We start from the raw sequence: 27383 nt of genomic DNA, 5'->3' as shown, positions 1-27383 counted from the left end.
CGTCATCTACAGAGAAAAAGTTACAGAAATTTAAATGCTTGTTGTGCACAAAGATACTGAAGAAAAAAAAATAACCAGTATAAATTCATTATTTTGAGCAAACAGATATTCTAAACCAAATAGGCTATAGGTAGGTAAATTTCCAGTCTACACAAAATGGTAAGAAATAATCATTAAATTATCTAACACACCAATTACATTTTCATATACGATCATTTACCATTATTGTAAAAAATAAGTAGCTCTATACCTTTTTCTCTTTAGACTTCTGTGCAGCATGAGAAGCGACATTCTCATTTTGGTGAACAAACTCTTGCGCTACAACTGTTCTTACAGGGTCTCCATCAAGAACACAATTTAGAAATTGCACTGTGTGTTCTAATGAATAGCTGTAGAAAGTTTAAGTACAAATATAAGATCAATAAATGAAAATAAAAGTTATGTGGAAACATTAACATAAGCAATCCTTCAAACATTTTAGAAGAATATGAAGAACTAGCTCATTTCTAAGTTTTAAACATCAAACATTTAAACATTAAATGCTCATTATATATCTCAAAGATTCAAGAATGACAAGAGGGAAAGTGTCAAGTTACAGGCTCTCAAAAACTAATTTTTAAATGCATATCACAAAGTAACACGTTGATAATTAACCCATCTTCTTATCTTTTATTCTAGGTAGATTTTCCACAAATCTTTCTTTCATCTTATCAGCTATACTTAAGTCCCTTATTGGATTCACACATGGTTTCAGTTTCTATTGTGCTAAATTTCACATTTTACTTATACCATGTGGGCTCTAGTCAAAGAAATTCTAAGCAGAGATACAGAAGGGAAAAAATAAAACACTACCTTACCTCCCACCCCTACATTATTCAGGCATATTTTCATGGTGATACTACATTACGTGGAATATGAAATCTTACAAAAATTTACACTTATGTCCCCATATCCAAAGAAATTCATTCCAAAGCAAATTGTAAGTGATTTTACACTGCTCAGTATTTCAGACTATTTATGCCTATGATTTCTTCCAATGGCCAGATAATGAAGAGCTGACCACAAAGGAATATTTTTAAAATGTGATACATAGTTACCTAAAATAGTGTGATATTTTGCTATTCTTCAATTTATTGAAGACAATCCTTGAAGGGGAACCATCTAGGACCACCAGTTCCACTTTAGCATTCTCATCTTGCTGCCCCACATATGCTCAACAAATGGGGGTTTCTAGGGGATAGAAGCTACCAGAAATTATCCACATCCTAACTAGTCTTTAAAATAACCTGGCTTGCCCACTCACAGGGCTGGAAGCCAGTCTCCACCACAGATGTTGTTAGAAGTACATGGCCCAGGAAGATTACATCACAGGCTTATACTGCAGTAACTGAACAAACCTACCCTTCTTACCAGGATGAAGCTGGAACTACTGCCAACTGAGAAGATTACCTAGCTATTGGCAGACAAATGGAGGTATTCATTTAATACCATAATACCTACCCTGAGGGGCCTGACTGACCTATCACTCTGGGTATCTGAGGGAAGGACTCACTCAGTCTCTTTAACTAGCCCGGGGAACCACAACTCTGGGTTTTTTCCACATCAGGCCTTCTTGTCCTGGTTCCCCCACAGAAAAGAGTGGCCACATGCCAGCACCACACTTCTAACCCCCAGTGCCTAGGGGTATTTTAACATATAACTCTAAGAAAACAGTAGTTTAGGTAGCAAAAATAAAAAGGGAAATTTTGGATTGAAATAATATCATGAAAAACTTGAATCAAGTGACATATTTAGAACTCTGCATAATCAGCAACGAATATTTTTGAAAAGTACTTTCATATAATATTTATACATGATCATAAAGAAAATCTCAAATTCTAAAAAGTAGAACTCTTCCAGGCTGCATTCTTGTACCCCAATGCAACAAAACCAAAATAAACAGTATAAACAAAATAAACTCCCCACATCACCAAACCATCAAACCATTTAGAAAATTAAAAATTCTTGAACAAATGAGAAAATAAAGCCAAGTTAGATATTATTTAAAAAATAATAAAAATGAAAACACTATATATCAAAATCGAAACATTACATATATATCAAGAACATTTTACAGAGAAAAATTCATACCCTTAAATATATTTGCTATTAAAGACTGAAAGGAAACTAAACAAAGAGTTGAAAATAGATCAATAAATTTTAAGAGAAAGGAACCATCAAAATAGAAAGGAAAGGGGTGGGGGTGTATAGCTCAGTGGTAGAGTGCGTGCTTGGTATGTACGAGGTCCTGGGTTCAATCCCCAGTACCTCTGTAAAGAGAAAAAAAAAAAAAAAAAAGAGGAATCACCAAAAACAAAAGCAAAAGTAAATGATTAGAGAATATAAAACAGACTTTGATAAATAAACTAAGAGCTTGTTCTTTAAAAGGGCCAAGCTGCAAAAACAAAGAGAACAGAAAAAAAAATTGGGAAAGGAAAAAGGCATATGATCAAATATAAAATAATGTTTTTAATTATTACAGCAGATTACATATAACTTAACAATAATAAACTTGAAAGCCCAGGTAAAATTTATGATTTTCTAGAAGAGAAACTACCAGAAAAGACTCATAAAAAAAAAAAGCAAACATCTGAAAAAAGCAGTAACCTTAAAGAGAGTAAAAAGTTCTAAAAATCTTCTTCCTAAAAGGCGCAACCCCAGAACCTTCAAGGTACTAATTTATTTATATTTTCCAGAGCATTATACTTGCCAGATTCCTTTATTAAGCCTAATACCAAGGAAAACTCCGATACCAAAATCTGACAAAAATAACACAGGAATAGAAAATCACAGATTAATCGCATTTACTTACTGTCACAAAAATCCTGAAATCAATTTCTACACTGCATTAAAGGAAAAAAACCTGAAGGTAATTTTTACTCCAGAAATTATTGTGATTGACATGAAATATACTAATAAACTAAAGTAAAAACTCTGTATTAGATTCTCAAAAAATTCTTAAAAGGTATCTATTTAAAACAACTCTTGATAAAATTGAAATTTAAGGACTACATTAAGATTGAAAGTATGTATTACTACTCAAATCAGAAGCATTCCTAACATACCAAACATCAAAACATACTATAACACTACAATAATTAAAATAAGATGGTGGAAACCCAGGACCAAACAAACAGCTCAATGGAATCAAAGAGTCTATAAAAGAAAATGTACATTTAGGAATGTAGTAAATATTAGTGGTTATATTTTATGTCAATGGATAAAGATGATCTATTCATCCAGGGGATAATCATTTAGAAAAACAAGTTAAATCTCTACTTCATACTACACACAGTAAGCCTTTATTAAAGAAAATTTGGCACTAGCTACAAAAACTTTTAATGCACACACTGAACCAGCAATTTCACCTTTGAGAAGCAGCCTACAGCAGCATTCACCCACACACACAGAAACATATGTTCAAGAATGCTCAGTGCAACATCGTTTCCAATTTTTCTTACAGTCAAAAAGCCTATAGAGCATGTTTAAATAAACTACAGTACTTTCACTTAAGAATACTACGGAATACTCTATAGACTTTTAAAAGTAAAAAGCCGATGACAAAGTATGGACAGGAAAAATAAGTAACAGCAAAACTGTAAAACACAACCCATTTTTTGTGAAATATACATTTCTATACAGACAAAAAAGCAAATAGATACACATGTATGTACACACATTAATGTAAGTATATGAGAAAAAGACTGAGGAGGACTATGAATCAACTGACAGAAACTTCTCACTTTCTACATCATTACATTTAAATGGTTTAATATACCTATAGTTATTTTTGTTGTCAGAAATATAAAAATAATATATTGAAATACATGACATATGCTCTCAATGGTATCATAACAGAAACTACAAACAATCCTTCTAGCACTCACTTGTGGTCCTTGAAAATGTCCACCAGAAAATTTTGGTTAATGGCTGGAAATATCTTGAAGAGCTGCTTCTCCTTTAGTTTAGTGGCACAATCTTTTTCAAACGTAAGTGGCTCCCTTCTCTAAATCAAACAAACAAACAAAAAAAAGACAAAAATCATCCTTAAGATGGAATTTACAATACCAGTTATGCTGATCCAAAGCAAGGTTATTTTATTGCAAGACTAATAATTTAAAAGCAATCACAGATTTTCTTCACTGACTAAAGGCTGAAATTAGTAACGTGAGTATTCTTGCACTATTTATTTATATCCCATTTTTTGCTAAGTATTCAAAGCTGCTCATTAATATACACATACATATAATCACACATATACACATATATGTATGCATGTGTATATATACTCAAATATACACACACAACACATTCAATCAAATTATACACAAAAGGATAAAGATATATATATATATAAACAGGATATAAATAAATGAAGAAGTCAGAGAGTAGAGGAAATAAAGGTAAGAGTATAGGATAAAGCTAATAAGTAAAATTAGTATATAAATGCATGCCACAAAATCCTGTACAATTTGCTAAAGGTGGGCCACAAATTCAGTTCTGAGCTTCTCAGTGGCCAAAGCAAAGGGGGAAACAAAGATTCTGTGTCCATAAAATAAAAACAAACCAGTTGCTCAGGAGAAGTACAGCTTTTTCTGGTACTGAGACCTGAGAGAAATTTCTCCCATGGGTCTTCATAAAAGGGACACTGTGTGATGCTGTGAACAACGTCCTCAAAAACATATTCTCCTCAATGGGCAGAAACTACAATGTACAAATAAGTTCAAATTCAGGTTGACAGAAAATCTTAAAATTCACATTAAAAAAATTTTTCACAAACATATTTACGCCAAAATAACTGTATGTGAATTGTTACTGTTATTTTTTTCAAAGTCATATTTGGATTGTTTGACTTGCCAAACCAAAAGAGCTTTCCTAAAATTTGCTATTTTAATTCTAACTGAGGATTATGGCAAACATTCTTAAAGTGATTTCTAACTCGAAGACAATTCATTGATGTGGTGTAACTATGTAGTATTTTTTACTCCAAAAATCCTAATGTCTGAAAAGTAACTTCCTATAAAATTTCAAAGGTATCTCTGAAAATATAAAGATTACAATTTAGGACAATCCTAGAATAGTTTTTGGTTTTGAAGCCTAACCATATTTAGGCCATTTATAACACCGAACAACAAAAGAAGGGCCACAATAGATGGCAATCTGACCAGCAAAAAGGACTGGTAAAGCTGAACATATCACATATCACAAGAGTGATGGAAATAAGCCACCTCAGGATTTTAAATATTTCATATTTAAGATATATATTATAATCCAAACCTACTAAAAAATTCAGTGATCAGATTTACTAGCAATCTGCTAGGTAGTAGAGTTTCTAAACTATAAGGTCTCATCAATAAACTGGAAAGCTCATAACCTTAATCATTTTACAATTAATTCTTCTATTCATACATTATGCCTAATGTTTATTACATATTCTTTGCTTAAAAAGAATTCAAAGTATATTCTCCTTTGGGAAATTCTCCTACTGAGGCTCTACCTATGGTAATATCCTTAGGATCAAAAGAGTACAGCTTCTATTACCCAACCCACAGAAAGACAAGCAAAAATCACTGATAGAAAAAAAAAAAAAATTAAGTTGGGAAGTCAAAGAGTCTTATTTGTTCATTATTATACTGAGAGATTAAAAGATATTTATTTGTTCATTATTGTACTGAGAGATTAAAAGGCAGGTTAGAACCATAAAGATAAGTTTCAGTAATGGAAAATGGCATCTCAACAAAAAGTGTCACACCATTTTGGCATAAATTCTAGGCTTTCCTTATTTTTTAAGAAAACCCATTTTTCCACTTTATTACATAAATTGAAGAGATATCTGAAACAACACTAATTATGAGATCCTACTGAAGAGATTGTTCCTCGGATTATGTAAACATGCAAAGATGAAAATGGTAGCATATTTCCAATTTAATTAACAAGATAACTGGGGGATTTAAAAATCAAGGTGGAGGAATACCATCAGTCTTTCTATGCCCTAATTCTATGTATTTCAGCCAAATATAAAGGTGCTCCTTTAAGCAATCGAATGAGTTAAAAAAAAAAAAAAAAAACAAGAAGGCAAAATGTTTTAACATCATCATCTAAGAACTTTTTTTCTTTGAGAACTAGACTAAATAACCTCTAAGGTCTTCACCCTTTTGTTTCTGAAATACTCAAACACTAAATTTTCAGAATTTCAGAAAAGCCTAAGAAAAAGAAATGCAAAAGAAACCAAATTCTCTTATGGCTTCATATAATTAGATATGCTGAATAAGGAACAAAAATTAAGTTCAAAGTAAAGTGAAGTTTCTGTTTGAATTTGTTTAATTGAAAAGTTAGAAAAAGAAGAATACTTAATTTTTAATTCAAGTTCTTGTTTCTCAAATTTTTTTTCTAAAAAATTTTATTTCAAAGATGGATACTTCTTTAATAGCAAGACAGTCATTTCTTATTACTAATTTATGAATAAAATCTTCAAAAGGGACTTTTTTTGTTTTTCTAGAATTAAAAAATTACAGAAGTAAATGTTAAAAGAAATACGCAGCTCAATCACCTGCAAAAATAAATCTAAAACAACAGATTTAACACAGATTGGCTTACTGTTAACAGAATATCAATAAATTTCCCAGAAGTAAAAAAACCCCAATTTCAAGCTATATTTAAAACACTTTTCAATTTTAACATTAACTTTGACTAGGTTAAAATACAGATTCCAGACAAGGAAAAGTAGAACCAAATGAAAATCACAAAGTAAACACACAATCAACCTAGAATCAGAGACAAAGGCTTAATGTTTATGCTAACTCATACCAAATCATGCTTTTCCTGTAAGGCAATTTCTTCTGACATTATTTCTCTGAGCGATACTTTTTTAGTTTGAGTGTTCCAATGATCCAATAAGGGTAGCATTTCAGGTGCTGCTAAAGTCCTCAGTAATTTTTTGCCTGTTCTCTGAGATGATTTTTGTTCAGGATTATCAAGACCAACATGCCCAACCAGGGAAGGATCTATAAAAGCAATATCAATAGTATCAGACCCTCAACAATAAATGTACAAGTTAGGCATTATTCATTCTGTTACACCTAGCTCAGAGAGACTCAGGAAACATGATTTTTTACTTTCAGCTTATAAATGTAACATAACTCTGAAGTTTCAGAAGATATCTTCATATAATTGCAAGCAAGAAATATGTATAAATGGTAGAATATTCAAATGAGCAATGATCTGGGTATCATCGTAAATCAAGTCAGCGCTTCCCACTCTTTTCATATCACATCAACACACAGAAAAAGTGATACACATACACTGGTAAACAGAGGAAGGTGCAGCCAGCCAGAAGAGTCTAGCTAGATCGGCTCTGGTCAGCTCTTCTTAGCCACTCCCAAGAACTGAAAGGATCAATTATTTCTGCAAATCTGTAACCCACTGGAGGCACACAATAAATACTGAACAAATGGTATTCAACATAAGGAACTGAATATTCTAAGAAGTTCATAATCACAAGATTTAGTGTATAGTATTTCAGCGTTTCTAAGGGATAGCAACACATTCTGATATACTAATTTGCTTTCTTGGAGAGTGAAGACATAGCCAATACTGTCATCTGAGTAACTCTGATATCCTTTGGGCACCTTTAGCTTTCAAACAACTTTAGATCTTGAAGCTGCAACACAAGCATAGGTCTGAACTAAAGCTAAGGATCTTCACTCTGTCCGTCTTCAATCTGGAGTCCTAGTACGGACTGGACAAGAGCGGCATCTGGAGGAACTCATGCACAAAAGGAGGACACTATACCAGGTCTGCCACCCTGAACTAATCATATAGGACAGTGCTACCTAAGAAATCTTCTGGAATCAAATATTTTCAATTTGGCAGATGTCCTGAAAAAAGCATGCTGACTTCTGTGCTCTAACAATATTAACATCAATAAAAACTTTGAATGACCAAGTAATATTTCAATGTTCTCAAACACATGAACATTTTATTGCTCTCAAACCAGAATGGTTTTCTATCATTCAGAGCAAAATCATAAATAGGAAATACCCTGGCTACATATGCATTAGAGCACACCTTGTGTGTTCCACAGCACTCCTGAAAGTTAAACAGTATTATAGGGGCTTTTTTCTTCTTTAAGTTTTACTTTATTTTATATCAATATTAAATGTTAAATATTTTTAAAGAACTTTTTTTTGCAAATCAAAATTCTTGGGTAACATATTTTGTGGAAGCATATTTAAAATGAGTTGAAATTCATACACACACACCAAGTTTCAATACCAAGACAAGAACGTAAGAAGTAAAAGTATGTGCTTTTACCTTGCATTAACCTGCCACAGGATACCTCTTCCTGTCTTTGTCGCTCCTAACATAAAGGCAGAACAGGGGATTGGCAAAAGAGGGTGCATTAGAAAACCAAGCGTATGTCATTTTTCTCTAGTAATCATTTCTCCTTGTAAAACTATCACCCGTTCTTGCTAAATCTAATAAAATTAGATAAAAATTATAAAGTATAACTATATCTATATATTTTTTCTTATAGAGCTCTTATGCTGTATTTTTTTTTAATGGTTTTGAAATTTAATTAGCACTGCAAGCCTTTAATCTAGGGAGAAAAAAACTAATTATGATTTTTTTTCCCTTAAAAAAAAATATCAACAATCATATTGAGCTCCATCGTTAATCATACAGTTTGGCCAGTGTGGAAATGATCTACAACACTGCATAGAGAAAAAAAAAATTTAGTAATCCATTAACTGGTGAAGTTCATTCTCTCTCAAAGTCTAAATTCAGTAGAACTCTTTCATATAACATAATAGATTTTACTGAAGAGCAAAGGTGACAAAATGCACACAAGGGGGGCCCTTTATAAAATGAAGCCTACCAACCATTACAGATTCTTTCCATTTCTCATGAATCACTTTAGCCAGATTCAGATCTATATGAACCACACAATCCTCAACTGTTAGGGACCCTTGTGAAGGGAAAAAAAGAGGAAAAAATATGATCATTACTCATTATACATTTGCAGAAAACATATTCAACTACTTTATGCATCATGAAACTAATTTGTATTTTTAATCACCAACCTATGTATCTAGTTCTAAATCTCCTGGAGTACTTTTATGTAGTATGTCATTGTTTTCACACTTCTTGGCACGTACAGTGTTATACAATGCTTCATATATTTAAGTTATTCACGTCCATTAGTCTAAATATATTTAATTTATTCATTTCCATTATTCAAGACCTTCCAGCAAGTGTGTTCTAAGAAATTAATCTTGCCCTAAGTATATCTGGAGTAGCACCAAAAGATTCAAAAAGATTCACCTATGCAAATAAGGATGAGTTGAATACCAGAGAAAACTTTCAATATATACATGGGATGAACACAAATTCCATATAAATATTGTATTTTCAAATTATATTTTTAAAAATCTTCTACAAACACATTGTGTCAAAAATAACAAAGTAGGCAACACAAATTATTTTACATTTCAGTTAACATATGAAATAGTTTTAAAACTGAAACAGAATTCTCCATCTATATTCTATTCACACAAAGACACGCATATAGGTAATTTACTTTTTTCTTACCTGAATCAATACCAACAGGGCCAAATAATTCACTGAGCTGAAAAGCCAGTTCAGGGGGTAATGCCAATTCCAGACAGTCTATGGTCAGAGATCTGGCCATCGTGGGTGTAGAAGTCAACATCTCAGTTTTATCTTCTTCAGTAACTTCAGCTGACAAAGTATTCCCTGCCATTAGAATTTTTTCCATTTCCCGTTCATCTTCATTCATAAATTCTTCTGTGTTTGGAAATTTCACATAATCCTTTGGAAGATTTTCATTTTTATTTATTTCAAGAGAGTCAGTAAAATAAGTTTCTTCATGCAATTCAAGATTTGAAGTGTTTGATCCAGAGTTTAAAATATCAGACAAATTCAAAGAAGAATGTATACTGTCTCCAACCTCTGTGACTTCTGGATGCTTTTCCATTTCATTCACATTTTTAATGGTAGTAGCTTTCAGAGTACCTGGAAAAAACTGCTTAATGCTACATAAACCTGAAAGTTCTGCCTGACTATTAGGAAGTACTTCATTAGTATTCTTTAGATCTACAGTGGCGTTAGGAAATATACTTGTTATTAATCCAGGTTTTTCAGTAGTTATAGCTCTCATTTCTGCCTGCTCTGAGTTTTCCTTTTCTGAACTACGGGAAGACTGTACATTAGTGTTACTGATACCAATTCCATGGCTAAATTCTGGCACAGAAGAACTGGAATCCTCTAAAGTTCCTCTTTGGCTAATAATTTCCTTCAAGTTCAGTCCCAGAGAAAATGGCCCAATTTGTGCTGCATCATACGATTTCTGGATATTCTCAAATTCTGTTTCCTCACATAATTTAGTTTCAGAATCCAACAAAAGGCTTGTGGCCCAAATAATATCTTTGTTACACCTCTCATATAAGTCCTTTAGGGCTTCTAAAGAAAAGGATCCAAACAGTTTACAAAGAATGTTAAGATTTTCAGACTCATCAGCACTAGTAAGCTCACTTTCTTCAACGTATGTGCTTTTGTCATACATTACCCTATATGGAATTGTATCTTGAACATCTAGTTTTGTGTTAATACTGAAAGCCTTTGGTTTAAATCCATCTAATCTTCCTGTTAATACTCTCAGAGAATCTGAAACACTAATTTTATTCTTTTCTATTTTCCATAAGAGGGCAAAATCCTGTGGTTCAGTCTGGGTACACACGCCTACCCCTATTCCAGGAACTTCTTTACACTTTTCTTCCGGAAATTCAGCTGAAGGCTGTGGTCCTACTCCTCCAGGAACAGTCGGCACATTATTGCTGTAAGTGAGAGGCAATGTGTGTTGTGTATGAATCTGTTTACCTGGACAAGACTTATTCTCATGGCTCATTTCATTGGACAGCATTTCAGAACTTCCTAGGGAATTACTACCCAGCGTTTTTAGTTCTTCAGGGCTTGTGCCCCAACAGGCCTCATGTGCTGTGTATAAGGATATTTCATTCATACTGCTGTTTGTTCCAAATTCTAGGTGCGGTTCACTTAAGCTAGCCTTTGGCATTCTTGATCTGTGCTCTCTCTGAGCTAAAGAATCAGATGAAGGCCAGTCTCCCACAATGTTGAATGAGTCTTTTTCAGTATTTTTGTAAGGATCATATTTACTGCTATTGAAAGATTCTGAAGCATCATCACACTGTGACTTGTCATCCTCCACATTTTCATGTGGAGAGCCTTGTTGCTGGATACAATCTATACTCACAGATAAACTGCTATCTACCACTTTGCGTGATTGAGGGCGATTATACTTTTTGTCACTTTGTACAGATGAAGCCTTTTCAGTTTTTCGGTTCCTTTTTGTCCTCTGACCAATAGTCTTATCCACTGGCCAGTCACCAACAAAAGACAGCTCATGTCTTGGGAACTTTTCCAAAGTTGATTTGCTTTTTTGTTTTCCAAAGGCTTTTTTCTTTACTGTTGCTCTTTCTTCCCACATTTCACCAGGTGGAGATTTTTCATTTTGAGGTGGCACAGTATTTGAAAGATCACAGTCTTCTTGACTATTTTCACCATAGCAAGTACCCGGTGACACTCCTTCTTCAGAACTATCTGCACTGGTTTTACTGCACTCTTTATCAGAAGCCATTTTTACTTGTTCTTCTTTTTCACTTTTATCTGTAACTCGTACTTTACTTTCAGAATCAGAAAACCAAGTGTCTGGAAATTCCTGAATGAAAGCACTCTGAATGTTAGAGTTCACGCCACTTATTTCATTTCTTCCTCTGTTTAAATCTGCATTAGGGAGATATGTAACATTCTCAGGCAACATAGTTTCCTTGGTCACTTCAAGTTTCTTCTCTTCAGTTAACTCCAGGTGCTTCAAAGATAAGGATAAAACATTTTCTTCTTTTTCAGAGGTAATATCTTCATTGTCTCTCAGGCTGTAAAAAAAAATTTTATTATAGGAAAGTCTCTTATTGTTGCCCTTAGTATTATAATTTAAATTAAGGGATCATAAAAGAGCATTTATGAATTTTCTCTCCCCAATTCCTTTTTAATAGAGCCTCTCATGCATAACTTACTATCAAAAAATCTGAGTAATTTAGATCTCTATTTATATTTAAGGCTTCTTTCTTATTTATTTATTCAATTGTCTATGTGTCCTAAATGTTTTTTACAGAATCAGTACTGTCCTAGATTGCAAACTTTCAAAAGGCTATGACTTGTATTACCTAGTAAAAGTATACAATGAATAATAAATTTTTACAATACTAGTGTGAGAGAGTATTTTTATTAATACCTAAGAAAATCAAGAAGTAAAGGGAATTTATTATACAAAATAATAATAGAGGCAAGATAAGGTAACAGATAAATACCGGAACAGCAGCAAGTTAAATAGAGAAGGCAGGAGTATTCATAGGATAAACATGGACCTACATAAACCAGAAGACAATGCAACAACTCCCATGTGTGTCATCATTCACATAAACTTTTACTTCTCTTGCTAACCATACACATCTTGCTTCAGGTAAGACTATATAAATCCTACAAATAACAAATGTCTACATTATTTTTAAAGCTATTTGGCAGTGATTTCACAAGCTCCAAAATTACATTTTTCTTAAATTATGTTTTAAATTGAATTTTTAACCTACCTAGTACTGTCCTCACAAGAATATGCACACAACTCAATACGTTCGATTTTCTCTGGAACTGAAGAACTCATGATTATTGGCACTGAAACAAAACGCTGATAGTGTTCCAACATTCTTGTTATTTTTTCTTTGCTTACCCCATGAATATTACGCCTAAAATTCCAACGGAAAAAAGAGTAGACGGAATATCAGTAATCAAGTTAAAAAAAAAAAAAAAAACCAGCTCATATAATGCCAAGAAAAACAATGATACATTTTTAATACATAAAAATATCAAAGCTTTTATTATGACATGATATAAACTATTTGATTTTAATTTTCATTGTATTCAAGATTTATTCTATATTACCATTTTCTTAATCATTTCATACAATCTTTTCCAAAGATCCTTTATCAGCATGGAAAAAAAAAACAGCAGATCTTAACAACTTTAAAAGAAGTTATTCTTAAGCTTTGCAAAAAAGTCTCATAAGAATATGACCATCATTTCAAGCCTTTAATTCATTAAATAGTAAATAATAAAATTCCACTACAAAGGCTTCCACTTATGCCAGTACAGTAGACTAGATGTCTCAAAGGGCCCGCCCATTACAATAAAACTGGACCCCATATAAATTAAAGCAAACACATATTTTAATACATGTTTAAGTTCAAGCAAAGGAAAAAGCTTCCTAGTATCTCTGGACATCCAAATACGTATCTGTGTTTTCACTCATGGTGGCTTATTTGTGTGCTTCTGTTTGTGAGTTCATATTTTGTTGAAGCTAATATATGGGACTCCTTAGGCCTTAAACTGGGGGTGCTTTCATTAATATAACATCTGGATTTGCATCTGCCAGGAGGCAAGATGATATGCTTTAGTCCCTCAAGGGTCTTGTCTTAATGAAAACATCTCAGATGCAACCCTCCTATCTTGAGTTGGATCTAAGGTTTAATGTCTGGATCTCAGGGCTAATATTAGCATTTGTCACCTGAGCAAATCTGGCTTTCATATTTACATACCTCGATCTTGTCTGGTTTCAGATCACAAAGAAGCAAAGAGATAGAAAATATGAAAGAGAGGTTAAGAGACATAGATATAGAGGACAGAGCAAAAAGGTCTAGTACACACCTAAGTCCCAGAAAGAAAAAAGAGAACATGGGACAGAAGCAATTTAAAGGAAAATGGCTGAGAGTTTTTCAGAACTGATGAAAGACATCAATCCCCTCATCTTACAAGTCCAACAAATCCCAAACAAGATAAATAATAAGAAATCTACAATGAGAAACACAGTACTAAAATTGCCATTCACCAAAGATAAAGAGATGAAATTAAAAGCAACTAGAAATTTTAAAAACTAATCTACAAAGAAACCAACTATTAGAATTACAGCTGACTTAACAGAAATAATAGTGGAAGTCAGAAGACAGTGAAAGGTAATCATCAATAACAAAAACTATCAACCTAGAATTTATATACCCAGCGAAAGCATCTTATAGGGATGAGGACAATAAAACAATTTTCAGATTAAAAAAAAAAAAAGAGTTTGACATGAAGCAGGCCTAGACTAAAGAAAATACTAAAAGATGAATGTCACACAGAAGGAAATTCCCAGATGAAAGGCCTATGATGAAAGAAAAATTAAGCACAAAGCAATAACTACATGAGTGAAAATAAACACTGTATGTACATTCTAAAGTCAGAGCATGTAAGTTGGAAGGAGGTAAGTATCAGAGTTAACATGCTTGAAATCCTTGTATTTGTGAGGAGGAAGGCTAAGAAAATGGTTTAACTTTAAAGTTTGCATGATAAAAATTTAATGTAGCTACTAAAAAGCTACAAATACTATATATAATTTCCATATTAGTAGAGAAGGGAAAAAACAAATAAGAAAATTTGCATTCAATAAAAAAATCCAAAATAAGGTATGATAGGAAGAAAAAAACAAAGACATAATTTTCTGTGATAGGAGAAAAAGCAATCACAGAAAAGGTAATCAAAGAAAAAAGAAACTACAAGTCCAATTATATTAATAACCAAAATAACTGTAAAAGAACTAATCTTACCAGTTAAAAGCCAAAGATAGAGTGGACTTTTTAAAACCCAGACATACTGGTTACAAGAGATATACCTAAATATAAAGATATTGAAAAGTTGAAAGTAAAGGCATAAAAAAAAAAAGAAGTAACACTCAAATACTAACTAAAAGAAGCTGGTATAGTTCGATTGATATTAGACACATTAGATTTAGAACAAAAATTAATATTAATAAAAGAAAATCACTAGACAAGGATAAAATATTCAATTAATTAATGATATAAAAGTCTTAAGCTATGTACACTGCAAAAAATATTCTCAGTATATATAAAGCAAAAATTGGCAGGATTATAAGGAAAAACATGACATAATCAACAATAGAGGGAGATTTCAGCATCTCTCACAGTAGATTTTCTCATCCCTCTCTTCAACATTAATCAAGCAAACTTTTTTAAAAAGTAAAGTTATAGATGTGAACAATAGAATAAGCATGATTTAGTGATATATTAATACAATATAACCATTATACATTTCTATCAAGCAAATATGAACATTTATCTTAAAAACTGACAATGAATTAGTCAAGCACATCTTAAAAAATATTAGAGAATTAGTATTATACAAACCACACAATCTTACCTACTGCAGTAAAGATGAAAACCAATTTTTTTAAAAAGATAAAATTAAAACCATCTGTTCAGAAATCTAAAACATAGTTCTGAATAATCCAAGGGTTAAAGAATAAAACTGTAATGCAAATTATAAATGATAAAAATAAGGAATAATATATTAAAAAGTCTAGGAGAAGCTAACATAGTACCCAGGGAAATTTATAGCATTGAATGCTCATATTAAAAAATGACCTAAACTTTCAGATAAAGCCTTTTAAAAATAACAATAAAAGAGCAAAGTAGACTTTTTTTAAGCAAAAAAAGTAGAATAAAAGAAAAACAAATGAATTAAACATAAAACAAACTTATAATAGAAAGATCAACCAAGAAAAGAGATGTTTATTTGAAAAGTTTAATAAAAAATCTGATCTCTAGTAAGAATAATCAAGAAAAAAAGAAGGAACATACACATAAACATACTAAGATTATAAGGGGGAACTTAAATACAGATGCAGCAGAGATACAAATGGTAAGAGAATACTATAACTGTCTTAATAAAATCTTAATAAATCTGAAAATTTTGAGTAATGGACAAATTCTAACTGAAACTTCTCACAAAGAAAACAGAATCCAGATAGTTTCATAAGTAAATTCTATCCAATATTTAAATTTATATAAACTCAGAAAAGAGAAAAAGAAGAAACACTTCCCAACGAGTTTTATGAACCCAAAACCATGATACCAAAGCCAGGCAAGTCAGGGCAAGGAAGAAAAGACTGTAAGTCAATCTCACCCATTTATATAAATGCAAAAATCCTAAATGAAATATTAGAAAACCAAATCTAATAATGCATCAAAAGGATAATAAAAAAGAATGAAGTACTGATACATGCTACAACATGGATGAACCTTGGAAATACGCTAAATGAAAGATGCCAGACACAAAAGGTCACATATTGTATGATTCCATTTATATGCAAAGTCCAGAATAGGCAAATCCATAGAGAAAGAAAAGCAGATTAGTGGCTGCCTACGGGAGAGGGGAATTGGGAGTGACTAATAACAGGTACAGGGTTTCTTTTTGAGGTGATGGAAATCTTCTCTAATTAAACAGTGGTGATGGTTGCACAACATTGTGAATATCCTAAGGTTAGGTTGTCCTTTAGTGAGTACTGAAATTAGTTTAAATTACCAAGAAGAAAGTACCCTGACCAAAATTAATTTAGAGTTATCTCTAAGGGAATCCAGAGCACAAAACAAAACACACTGTATGTCCATGTCCTAAGTAACATTTTTATTCAAGTCAAATAAAGAAAAAAATACAACCTTCTTAGGGGAAGGGGACAGCAGGTAGTGAAATACCTGGACAGCTGGACATTTGCTACCTTTCCCATCTATACTTCCTCACTTCCTTCCAGCATTTTAATTCACTAGGCAGTCACAATAATTTTCCTCCCAGTAGCACAAGGTTCAGGCATGCTGAACCCTAGAGTCCCTACTAATTTCAGATATTGACATCATATCACTAGTAAGTAATAAAACCCTGACTACATAAGACAATTAGAATTTTTCTGTTAGATAACAATTTTAGGAACAAAAAGATACAAATTCTTCATAAACTGAAAAAGCAAGCCTATAGGCAACACAAAATTTGTTATCAATTTAAGAGGCAAAGCTGCAATCTAATCCCTTTTGTTTCATTCATTACTTATAAGGGGAAAAAAATTCTAGATGGACTCTAACACGTTCATGAAACTAAAAACGCGTTAGGTTAAGTTCCAAGTTTTACCTTGCAAGTTCCTTTGGTTTGAATTTCCACCATGTGTCCGGTTCCCGAAAAAGAACTTTATATTTATGTTTTTGAGACTACATACAAAAAAGACAAACACATTTAAAAATAATTACTTCTACGAAATTAAAGTCATTGTTTCCAAATTCACAGCATGCTAAAACTGGAAGAACCTAAAAGATTATCTAATCTTGATGAGTGTGTTAAACTGGTAAAATGCACAATCTCTTTGATGCAGCAAATAACTTTCAGAAATTTATGCTGATATTTATGTAAGAGTGCAAAAATACAAATACATCAGGATATCCAATTCACCATCATTTGTAATAGCAAAAGAATATAAACAATTCAGTGTTTATTAATATGGAACTGGCTAAATAAATGAAGGTATAATCATACAATGAAAGCATACAATGGTTTTTAAAATTAGGTGTTAATGAGAAAATGTTCTTAACATAAATTGTTAAGAAAGTAAGGTACAGAAATTTCACTTGGACAAAAAAGGATTATTCACATATTTGTGCATGTATAGAAAACTTCTGGAAAGATCTCAGAAATACTATGAAAAGCATCTACCTCAAGGGAATAGAACTTCAGTATTTTTTATGGTTTGAATATGTATTATATATAGGCATGACTTCCATAATTTTGAAACTATTTTAAATGACAGTTCATTCTATTCTTCAAAACTCTAGCAAGGCTATAATCTAAAAGCCAAGCCCTACACCTGTGCACTACATCCATCTTCTCTATCTCAAGGATAATTGAGTTCAGCAACTTTCCCTCTCTCTAAGGCATCATTAATTTTTCCCTCTCTGTTGGATCAATCCCATCACATTCAGTTATTTCTCCCATTCTGCTTTAACCCCTTTCCCCTGCCAGCTATCTCTTCATTTTCCTACTCCCTTTGCAGGACAATGTCTCAAGCAATAAGTATATCCTCTATCTCCAATTCCTCTCCTTCCAAGCTCTCAAACCCATTCCAATTGGCTATTCCACTGATACTGGGTGTGGAGAGAATGAATTATTTCCACACTGAAAAATACTACGGTTCTCACTCTCTTGACTCTCAGCAGCATTTGTCACAGTTCATTGCTCTCTTCTCCCTAAACTTTCTTCATCACACACTACTTCTTTTCCTCCTATCCCACTGGGTGAGCGTTGTCAGTCTTTTTTGCTAGCCCTTCCTTTTCACCCAGACCTCTTCTCACAATGGAATGGCCCAGACTTACTCCTTGGTCTTCTACCCTTGATCTACATCAGCAATATTTTTCCACTCCTTGGTAATGACTCTCAAATATATAGTTAGCCCAGGATTCACTCCTGAACTCCAAACTCATGGACCCAACTACTTATTCAACAAACTTAACATATTCAAACTTAAAACTTCTGAAATCCATTATTCTACACCTACCACAAAACTATTCTATCTCAACCCTCCCCATCTCAAATGATGACAACTTCTATTTACACAGGCCAAAAACTAAACCTGATGTAATACTTAATGCCTCTCTTTCTTTCACATCCATATCAATCCAAAAAGAAATTCAGTTGGCTCTACTTTAAAAATATATCCAGAATCTAATCTCTATTCGCCATTACCTTCACTGTTACCACGTCAGTCTGAACCACATGGTCTCTAATTACCACTACAGCCTTCTAATGATAACTAGTTTCCCTGCTTCCATTCTCCCCAGCTCACAAGTCTATTCTCAACACTGCACTACAGTGATCCTTCTAATACTAAGACCATGTCACTACACTGCTGAAAACTGTTATGAACTGAATGTTGTGTCCCCTTAAATCCCATTGTAGAAACCCCCACCCCACCATGTGACTGTGCTTAGAGATAGGACATTTATGGAATTAGGGTTAAATGAGGTTAAAAGGTTAGAGCCCTCATCAGAGAAGATTAGTGTCCTTATAAGAAGAGACACCAGAGAACTTGCTCTCTCCACCATGCAGAACACAGCAAGATGGCTATCTGCAAGGCAGAAAGAGAACTCTCACAGAAACTGACACTGCTGGACCTTGTTCTGGGAATTCTAGCCTCTAGAACTCTTAGAAAATTAATTTCCTGTTGTTTAGTCTATGGTATTTTTCTGTGGCAGCCTAAATAGACTAATTTATTTTCCATGTCACTTAAAATCCAAAGTCCTTACAGTGGTCTGTGAACCCTTATATAAACTGCCACACCATCTTCCCAACTACCATTACATCTCTGACCTCCCCTTCCACTACTGATCCCCTCAGCTTGATGACAAGATGCCAATAGGGGTCACTATCATCTTCTGTCGTTCTGACAGAAAAGTCCGAAAGTCAACCCAGACACCAAGATGGGAAATGACATAACACCCTGCAACGAGCAAAGGGAGTATAGGCTGGACGTGCTAAGGACATAAAACATAGTAATGGCAAGTATAACATTCATTAACCAAAAAAACAAATTAAGCTTCAATGTGTCAGACATGTGCTAATCTTGGGGGAATAAAACAAACAATACCCATACTCACAAAAGCTTCACTCATCAATTTACTCAACAGAATATATACTTACTATATGCCAAGCATAGTGCTATACTCTGGAGAGTCGATGATGAATAAAAAAATAGTCCTACCCTCAAGAAAACAAATGCTCTACAGCCAAATTCAACCCATCAGCCAGCATTTGTACAGCCCAGGAGCTAAGGATAGTTTTTTTATCTTTAAAGGGTTGTTTAAAAAGTATATGCAACAGAGACTGTGGCCTGCAAAACCTAAAATATTTATTATCTGGTTCCTTATAGAAAAAAGTTCACCAACCCACGGCCTACTGATAGAAGGTGTGCATAACATTATGACAAAAGTACGCTAGAATGCCATGAAAGTAGAAAGAGTGCCCAATGTAGCTTTTTAATAAGTGAGTGAATGCTAACTTCCTGGAAAAGGTGACATCAAAGCTGGGCAAAAAAGGAATCTAAGAAATATGGAGAACTGAAAATACTGAGTTTACAGAATTCTGAATTCCTCAGAACAGCAAAATTTCAAAAGAAATTTAGGGACTAACAAAGGACCACCAGATTTTGATTCTGTCAACTAAAAGCAGTAAGAAAACAAACCGTGTATACACACATACATACATACAAAAACACAAACATAAAATTGTAATTTAAAACCAGTATCTTTTCATAAGAGATATCAAAAGAAAAAAAAATTTCAGAATTTAAAAACTGAATCTCAAAATTTGAAAACTAAATAAATTTAGTTTTATGGAAAAACTTCCTATTTTTCTCATTTTGCTAGAGACCAGAGAAAGCTCAGTTATATACAGTCCAAGGACTGTTTGCTTGAAATTCAGTTGTGTAATTAACATCCCCCCAATAATTTCAAATCCACTGTTAGACTTATGACAATTCATGGTACAAACCAAAGCAACATATGGCTTCATTTCCCATGCCTGTAGGTTTGTATTATCTATTATTACAGGAGATATCTTCTTCTCAAATGCTTCTTTTGCTAAAAAACAAACAGAAAATGACAAATCACTTTTAATAACAACATTAAGGATTACCTTGATATTTTAAAAATGTGATCTTATTTTCATAATTTGAAAATCACAGATACGTGCTAATTTTACTCACAATTCTACTTTTTTTTTAAATTTTGTTTTTATTGAAGCGTAGTTGATTTGCAATGTTAGTTTCAGGAATAACAACTCTACTTCTAAATACCACTTTTAAGTATTCAAGTATAGGTAAATGTTGAATAATAAATACTAAATAAATACTAAAATTATAATCAGAGGAAATAAACAGTATCATGCTAAAAGCAACATGGTATCCTGGGTAAGATTCTGGAACAGAAAAGGACTTTACTAGAAAAATTTAAATTTAAAAAAAGTCTGGAGTTCAGTTAATAATAATGTACCAATGTTAATTTCTTAGTCTTGACAAATGTACCATAGTTATACAAGATGTTAACATTAGGGCAAAATGGGTGAGGGTTATAGAGAAACTCTATACTGCTTTTGCAGCCTTTCCATAAATCTAAAATTAATCCAAAATAAAGTTTAAAAACAAACAAAAAACACAAACACACACACAGAAAAACAAAATGTAATGATTTGAAATAAAGAAAAAATTATTATACACCATTGCACAAGAGATTTTCTTATAAAACTGCCTTTTTCCCCAAGGAATTAGGCCATTCAGAAAATGAATGATGAACCACAATAAATAAGCCTTACAAGTAAATGTCTGGAAGTTTTTAAAGTTCTGTATACTCCCTTATAATAATAAATAGAAGTAATAAAAGAAATAATCCAAAAGGCAAACAATTCAGACAGCTCTCCAAAGAATATAATCAAGTGGCCAACAAGCATGTAAAAATACTCAACATCACTAGCCATTAGAGAAATGCAAATAAAAACCACAATAAGATATCACTTCACACCCACCAGGATAGCTATAATCAAAAAGACAGATAAGAACAAGCATTGGTGACAACGTAGAAAAGTTGGAACTCTCATAAACTGGTAGTAGGAATGTAAAATAGTGCCAGTGCTTTGGAAAATAGCTTGGCAGTTCCTAAAAAGGTTAGACATCGACAGGTATATTCATAGCAACATTATTCATAATAGCCAAAGAGTAGAAACAACCCAAATGTTCATCAACTAATGAATGGATAAATAAAGTGTGGCATATCCATACAATGGAATATTATTCAGCCATTAAAAAGGAATAAAGGACTGATACTTTCTACAACATGGATGAACTTTGAGAACATTATGTTAAGTAAACGAAAGCCATTCACAGAAGACCACATGTTATATGATTCCACTTATATGCAATGTCCAGAAAAGGCAAACCTACAGAGATATAAAGTAAAGTAGTGGTTGCCTGGGGCTGGGAGAGGGTTGAGAAGAAATGAGGAGTTACTAACGGGTACGGAGTCTTTTTAGGGGTGATAAAAATCTTCTAAAATTGATTGTGGTGATGGTTGTACAACTCTGGATATGCTAAAAACTATGTGATTCGTATCTCAAAAAAACTTTTTTAAAAAAGAATTCTGCCAATTAATTTCATATTATTATTGCTGTGGTTGCTGCTGTAGTAAGGGCATGTTAAACTATTGCTAAGCACTTTTCATTCTCATTTAACTATACAAGAATCCTGAAGGTTTAGTATTATTAAGTCCTTTTACAGATGAAGACACTGGGCCCTGGAGAGTATAAATAACTTGCACAAGATCACTTAGCTAGTAACTGGCAATCCAAGATTGCTCTTCATCCCATCATACTGTTTCCTTTATTTTCAATTGTCTTGGTATTTTCATATTCCCAAATTCTTACTTTAATACTTAATTCAAGAAGGAATATAGAAAATTTTAATAATGTCAAAAGATGATAAATTCAAGAATAGCCTTCACAGTGAATTTACCACAAAAGAAAGGCTAAGTAAATAAAATATTATCTATATCTCTTAGTAAGAACTTACCATATAAAATTCAAACTATTCATAACTAAACATTTCATGATAAAAAACATCTTCAGTGAGTAGACAGTTGCACTAATAAAGAAATTAAAGTTTTATCTATGATCCCTGCAGATTCAGTTTGAAGAGAGTCATTTTTACCCTCACACTATCTTCCATAAAAATTAAGCCAATCTAGGGAAGACCAGTGGTTAACAATGCAGATTCCATTTTAGGAAACAGGAACCAGAGAGCATACTAGACAACTGTAAGCATCTTGAGCTATTCTGAGACCAATGTAGAAAATATGATTTATTTCTAACAAGATCCCCATTGACTGTATAAAACTTAAACATGTCATGCAACATTTTAAACATTTTACAAAAATTAACTTATTTAATCCTCGTAACGACTCTTTAAGACCACCTTTTTTACCTCTTACTATGTAACATAAAATTGTTGTAACTTTATTTATATTATATATAGTACAATAATAAACTAAAGTTAATTGTAACTCTTTAAAAGTTATGTCACAAATACTAAGTGGATTTTTTTCTTTATATTGCTCTTAATACTACCCAGCATCTGGTGTCTATTCTTACCACGATTCTGGTTCCACTCATGAGCTTCTCCTAAGTACTTTACATCAAACTGGTACTGTCCATTTATGTAAAAATAATCATCAGTACTAAGAATGACTCCACTCGGATTATCCTCTTGCAAAGTTCTGTGAATGATAAATGGAATTATTTTCATTAATTTTTCTTCTAAATTCTCTACTAATTTTTGCAAGGTCATAATCTTAATTAAAAATTCAAGCATTATTATTTAAAAGAATGAGACTATTATAATATTAAAAGAAATAGTATCAGAAATCCTCTAAGCAGAAGTTTGACTCCCAAGAAAACTGACCTAAGGCAAGTCTGCTTTACTTTATGTAAATTACTATTTCAGAAACTTTTTTAAAATATTGTAAAGTTCTTTATCCTTACTATAAAGGTTTGAAAATTAACACATTTTTAATTATCAAGGAAACCTGGTAATTGAAAATGCTTCAGAACTCTTTATCAGTACAGGCATCTCCCTCATCTGGTTACTTGAATACATCCTGATCTACATTACCTACTCTAAGGCGAAGGGCACTTCAAGGTCGGCAAGCACCTTGATGTTCAACAGATCTTCAAAAGTAGATGAAGCTTTGTATATTGCTATAAATTTACTGAATATGCCAAAAACATCCAAAAATATAATATTAATAGACTATTAATTTAATCTGCTAAATTACACAAAGTTAAGACATCTCTTTCCTGACTCTGAAATTTATCTTCTATATAATTGAAATACATGCAAAAAACTAAGCAAACAGAACCCAGAGACATAACAATGCTACTATTCTTAACCATTTGTAAAATATCAACATTTATCCTCTCCTAAAATATGCATAAATATTTCTAAAGCTAAAATACATCTTTTGAATTTAATTTTTATTAGCATCTACTAAGTGCCAGGCACTATGTTAATCACTGAGCATATATCAGTGAACGACAGACATTCTCATACTCACGGAGCTTACATTTTAGTGAATCCTCACTTCACCCCATTTTCTATGACTCCTACATTTATCCTCTTTTCTTTTATCTCTAAGTTTTCCCCTCTCTGACACTTCTCATCCCTTCTTCCCTTTAAACATATATACATCTCAGCTATCTTTTAAATTTTTAACCAGACTTTAAGGCCCCCTTTTCACCTATTACTCAACTTCTCTCCTTCAACTACTTCAGTATAAATGCTTTTTTGAGGTCTTAAGGTATTCTACCTTCCCAGCACAACACAATTGTTTTTAAGATATGACCTTAAAATGACCTTCTTTCCAATAAACCCAAAAGCCTTTCTTCGCCTTTCATTTTCTGTGGGCTTGCACACTAGTTTAATACTATGAACCATTCTGTCTGAGAAAACTCAGTTTCTATGCCTCTGTACTTCCCAATTATTTCTCTATTCATTCAAAAGTACAAGTAAGTTCAAACTTTGTGACAAGCACTTCTTTCTCTTCCAATCTCTAACTATAGCTGCCTCTCGCTCAAAGGCCTCTGAAACCTAGTTCTTCAAACCTGTGTCTCAGCTCTACTACCTTTTAAGGTACCACCTTTTGTTCCACTCTTTCACAAAATGCAGTATCATAACTGACCGTAATATCTGTAACACTAAATTAAAATGGTTTTTATTGTTGTAGTCATTAAATCAATGAGAAAGCCTATGTCTACAGAATATACTTAAAAGTGTATAAATAGACTATATGGAAATCTATTGAAAGATATATCTAGACTAAGAAAGCACTTTAAAGAACAACTGAAAATGAGCTCATCAAGGACATTCCAAGGCACATATAAATTCACAAAGACTAGGTACACCTAGGATCAAATAGAAGAGACCTAGCTAAGAACAGAAGAGAACAAAGAGTTAAAATTTGGAAGGAAGAGGAAAAACACTGGCAAATAAAGCATATTAGATGTAAATATTCCAGAATTTAAAAAATAAAGGGGATGCGGAGATTCTGAAAACAGTACTTTTTAACAAGTGAAAACACAACAAAGCTGCTTCTAACTCTGACTCTAGTCTCTCAGACCAAGGAATCCACAATGGAACTTAACTACAAAAGGGATACATACAGATATATAAAACAAAATAATTGAGAGTACCATATTTTGCAACAAATAAAATTGAAAATTTGAAGTTCTCTGACTACCAGTGATTCATGCTGTGTTCTCTTCCTTCAAATCACACATTTCTAAAATTTTATTTAACATGCTACAATCCCAAATTTCCAATTACCAGTAGAATCCTTCTATGTAAGACTTCCTTGAATTCAAAATCAATTATGGACCTTTATCTCTGTAATCAAAGTTGATTTCATCTTTCTCCCACTCAAATTAGTTCTCTTCCACATGAACTTATTTCTGTTCATTTCACAAGCTCATAATCTTAGAATCATCTTTAATTTTTTCTTCTATTCTGCTTCTCAAAATAATATTCTGAGATGAAAGAATTCAGTGAAAAACTTGTGGAGAAACAGTACTATTAGCTACAAAGTTAGAAAAAATTAGTAACCATCTCTATTAAGCAAAAACATTTCACATATTCATGCTGTTATAAATGTTCAAGTTCATGCATTATACTGTTTTTTTTTTTTAAACTCAATTAAACCTCATACCTTGCCAAAAAAGATTTTCCTGATCCCGGAAGCCCTCTGAGAAGAACAAGAACTAGTCCAATATAAGATGATGTCTTCTTTCTTACAACCTGAGAAACTGGAGTTTCTTGTACTTGATAAGCACTTGTTCCCTCTTTATTTCTCCATACTTTTGTTGGGGAAGTGTGAGAAATAACCGGGGATGGAAATGTATAGTTGACAGGCCTCCAGTGTGCAGCTGTGGTTACAACGGGAGCTACAAAGCCATGGTTTCCTTGAAAGAGGTCAAAAGCAGGAATCATCGGATTCCACATCGGTGGAGGAGGTGGCGGCGGCAGCAGTAGAGGGAGAGGGGTAAGCACTGGGCAGAAATTCACATCCTTCCCCTTCGGTGGCAGCTCAGTATGTTTGTGTGGCTGGAAACTGAATTCTTCAGAAGGTACAAACACATCAGGGACAGAAATAGATTTCTGATCTCCACCTGTACTTAGTAAACCAAGCCCCGGATTTTGCACAGTAAGGTTTAAAGGAGCCTGAGGTTCGCCGGCATCCACATCCACAGGGGCTTGAGAGAACTGAGTCTCAGCACACTCAGATTCTAAAATCTCTTTCTGAATTTGACTGCTACAACTTGCCATAGCATCATTTGCTACATTTAAAGAACTGGTAAGAAGAGAATCTTCCAATGCCAAAGTATTATCCTTTGTAAAACTTTTGGACTCATCTGAAACTGAACGTGAAGTTAAGGAATTTGAACATAATGCAGAGGCAGGATTCTCTAAATTTTCATTGTTCAAATCCATATTTTGGGTAGAAAGAATAGGAGTCGTATTATTTGAATCTGAATTTATAAATGCACTCGGGTCACTAAAACTATTAACATCTTGCAAAGGCAAAAATGAGTAGACTTGGTCATCAGGAGAAGAGTTCAATTTCTCAAAAGCATTCTGTATTAAGGAATCCAAGTCTTCAGTTAGCCGCATGTCCAAAAATGAATCCATTTTTGAATCTTCACTCTCTTCTTCAGGAGGACACTTTTCCATTATTGCACAACCAGCTGCGCTGACTTGGTTCTCAGAAGAAATTAAGCTTTTTGAAGAAGAGTCTTCTATCTTAGCATCAGTGGTAGATAATTCTAACAGACAATCCATGGCATTTTCAACTGTACAACAAGAACAACAATAACAACAACAAAATGTATCTATATGTATAGAAAACAGTAAAATATAATTTGATTAAAACCCACATAAAATTATACTAGATTTTGCATTGAATGAAATATAGAAAAATTTATAAATATTCAAGTCATTTTTGAATTAATATTTTATTAATATACCTGTCTGTATGAGGGAAAGGTTTGAATGATGGAGAAATGCAGTGTTACTTTCAGACAAACAATAATAACCCAGGCTAGTGAACTGCCATCACGTAGATATTCTCTAATTAATTTACCAAATAAATATAAAATATCTGTAATTGTATGTATTAGGTATTTTATAAAATCCTAAAACCAGTTGATTTATTCAATGAATACTTACCCTCTGCATGTCCTTTTAAGTATGAAGTATTTTAAGTACTCTCCTAGTAAATCTAATGTTTATA

The 27383-nt window shown here is 32.8% G+C and overlaps 1 protein-coding gene and 1 non-coding gene across 18 annotated transcripts in view; one reads left to right on the top strand and one right to left on the bottom strand.

The window, feature by feature from the left end:
* N4BP2 (NEDD4 binding protein 2) overlaps positions 1-27383 on the bottom strand; it is a 67155-nt gene that overhangs the window by 12308 nt on the left and 27464 nt on the right. For 15 of the 17 annotated variants that reach the window (XM_032496151.1, XM_032496145.1, XM_032496160.1 and 12 more), the window contains 12 exons: positions 25803-26943; positions 23194-23318; positions 20548-20636; positions 17143-17219; positions 12726-12878; positions 9631-12011; positions 8922-9007; positions 8353-8398; positions 6847-7043; positions 4648-4743; positions 3927-4045; positions 251-389 (listed from right to left, as the gene is read on the bottom strand). In XM_032496151.1, the coding sequence (XP_032352042.1) occupies positions 251-389; positions 3927-4045; positions 4648-4743; positions 6847-7043; positions 8353-8398; positions 8922-9007; positions 9631-12011; positions 12726-12878; positions 17143-17219; positions 20548-20636; positions 23194-23318; positions 25803-26943 (4649 nt within the window). Of the gene's footprint in view, positions 1-250; positions 390-3926; positions 4046-4606; positions 4744-6846; positions 7044-8352; positions 8399-8921; positions 9008-9630; positions 12012-12725; positions 12879-17142; positions 17220-20547; positions 20637-23193; positions 23319-25802; positions 26944-27383 lie in introns of those variants that run through there. The other 2 variants (XM_032496170.1, XM_032496221.1) reach the window with 2 other exon arrangements.
* Positions 2241-2312, top strand: TRNAT-GGU. Its single transcript has one exon. It is a non-coding gene; the product is annotated as a tRNA-Thr (tRNA).

The sequence above is a fragment of the Camelus ferus genome, chromosome 2 (genome assembly GCF_009834535.1).
Source record: "Camelus ferus isolate YT-003-E chromosome 2, BCGSAC_Cfer_1.0, whole genome shotgun sequence".
Lineage (NCBI taxonomy): Eukaryota > Metazoa > Chordata > Mammalia > Artiodactyla > Camelidae > Camelus > Camelus ferus.
This window is presented reverse-complemented; position numbering and strand designations above follow the sequence as displayed.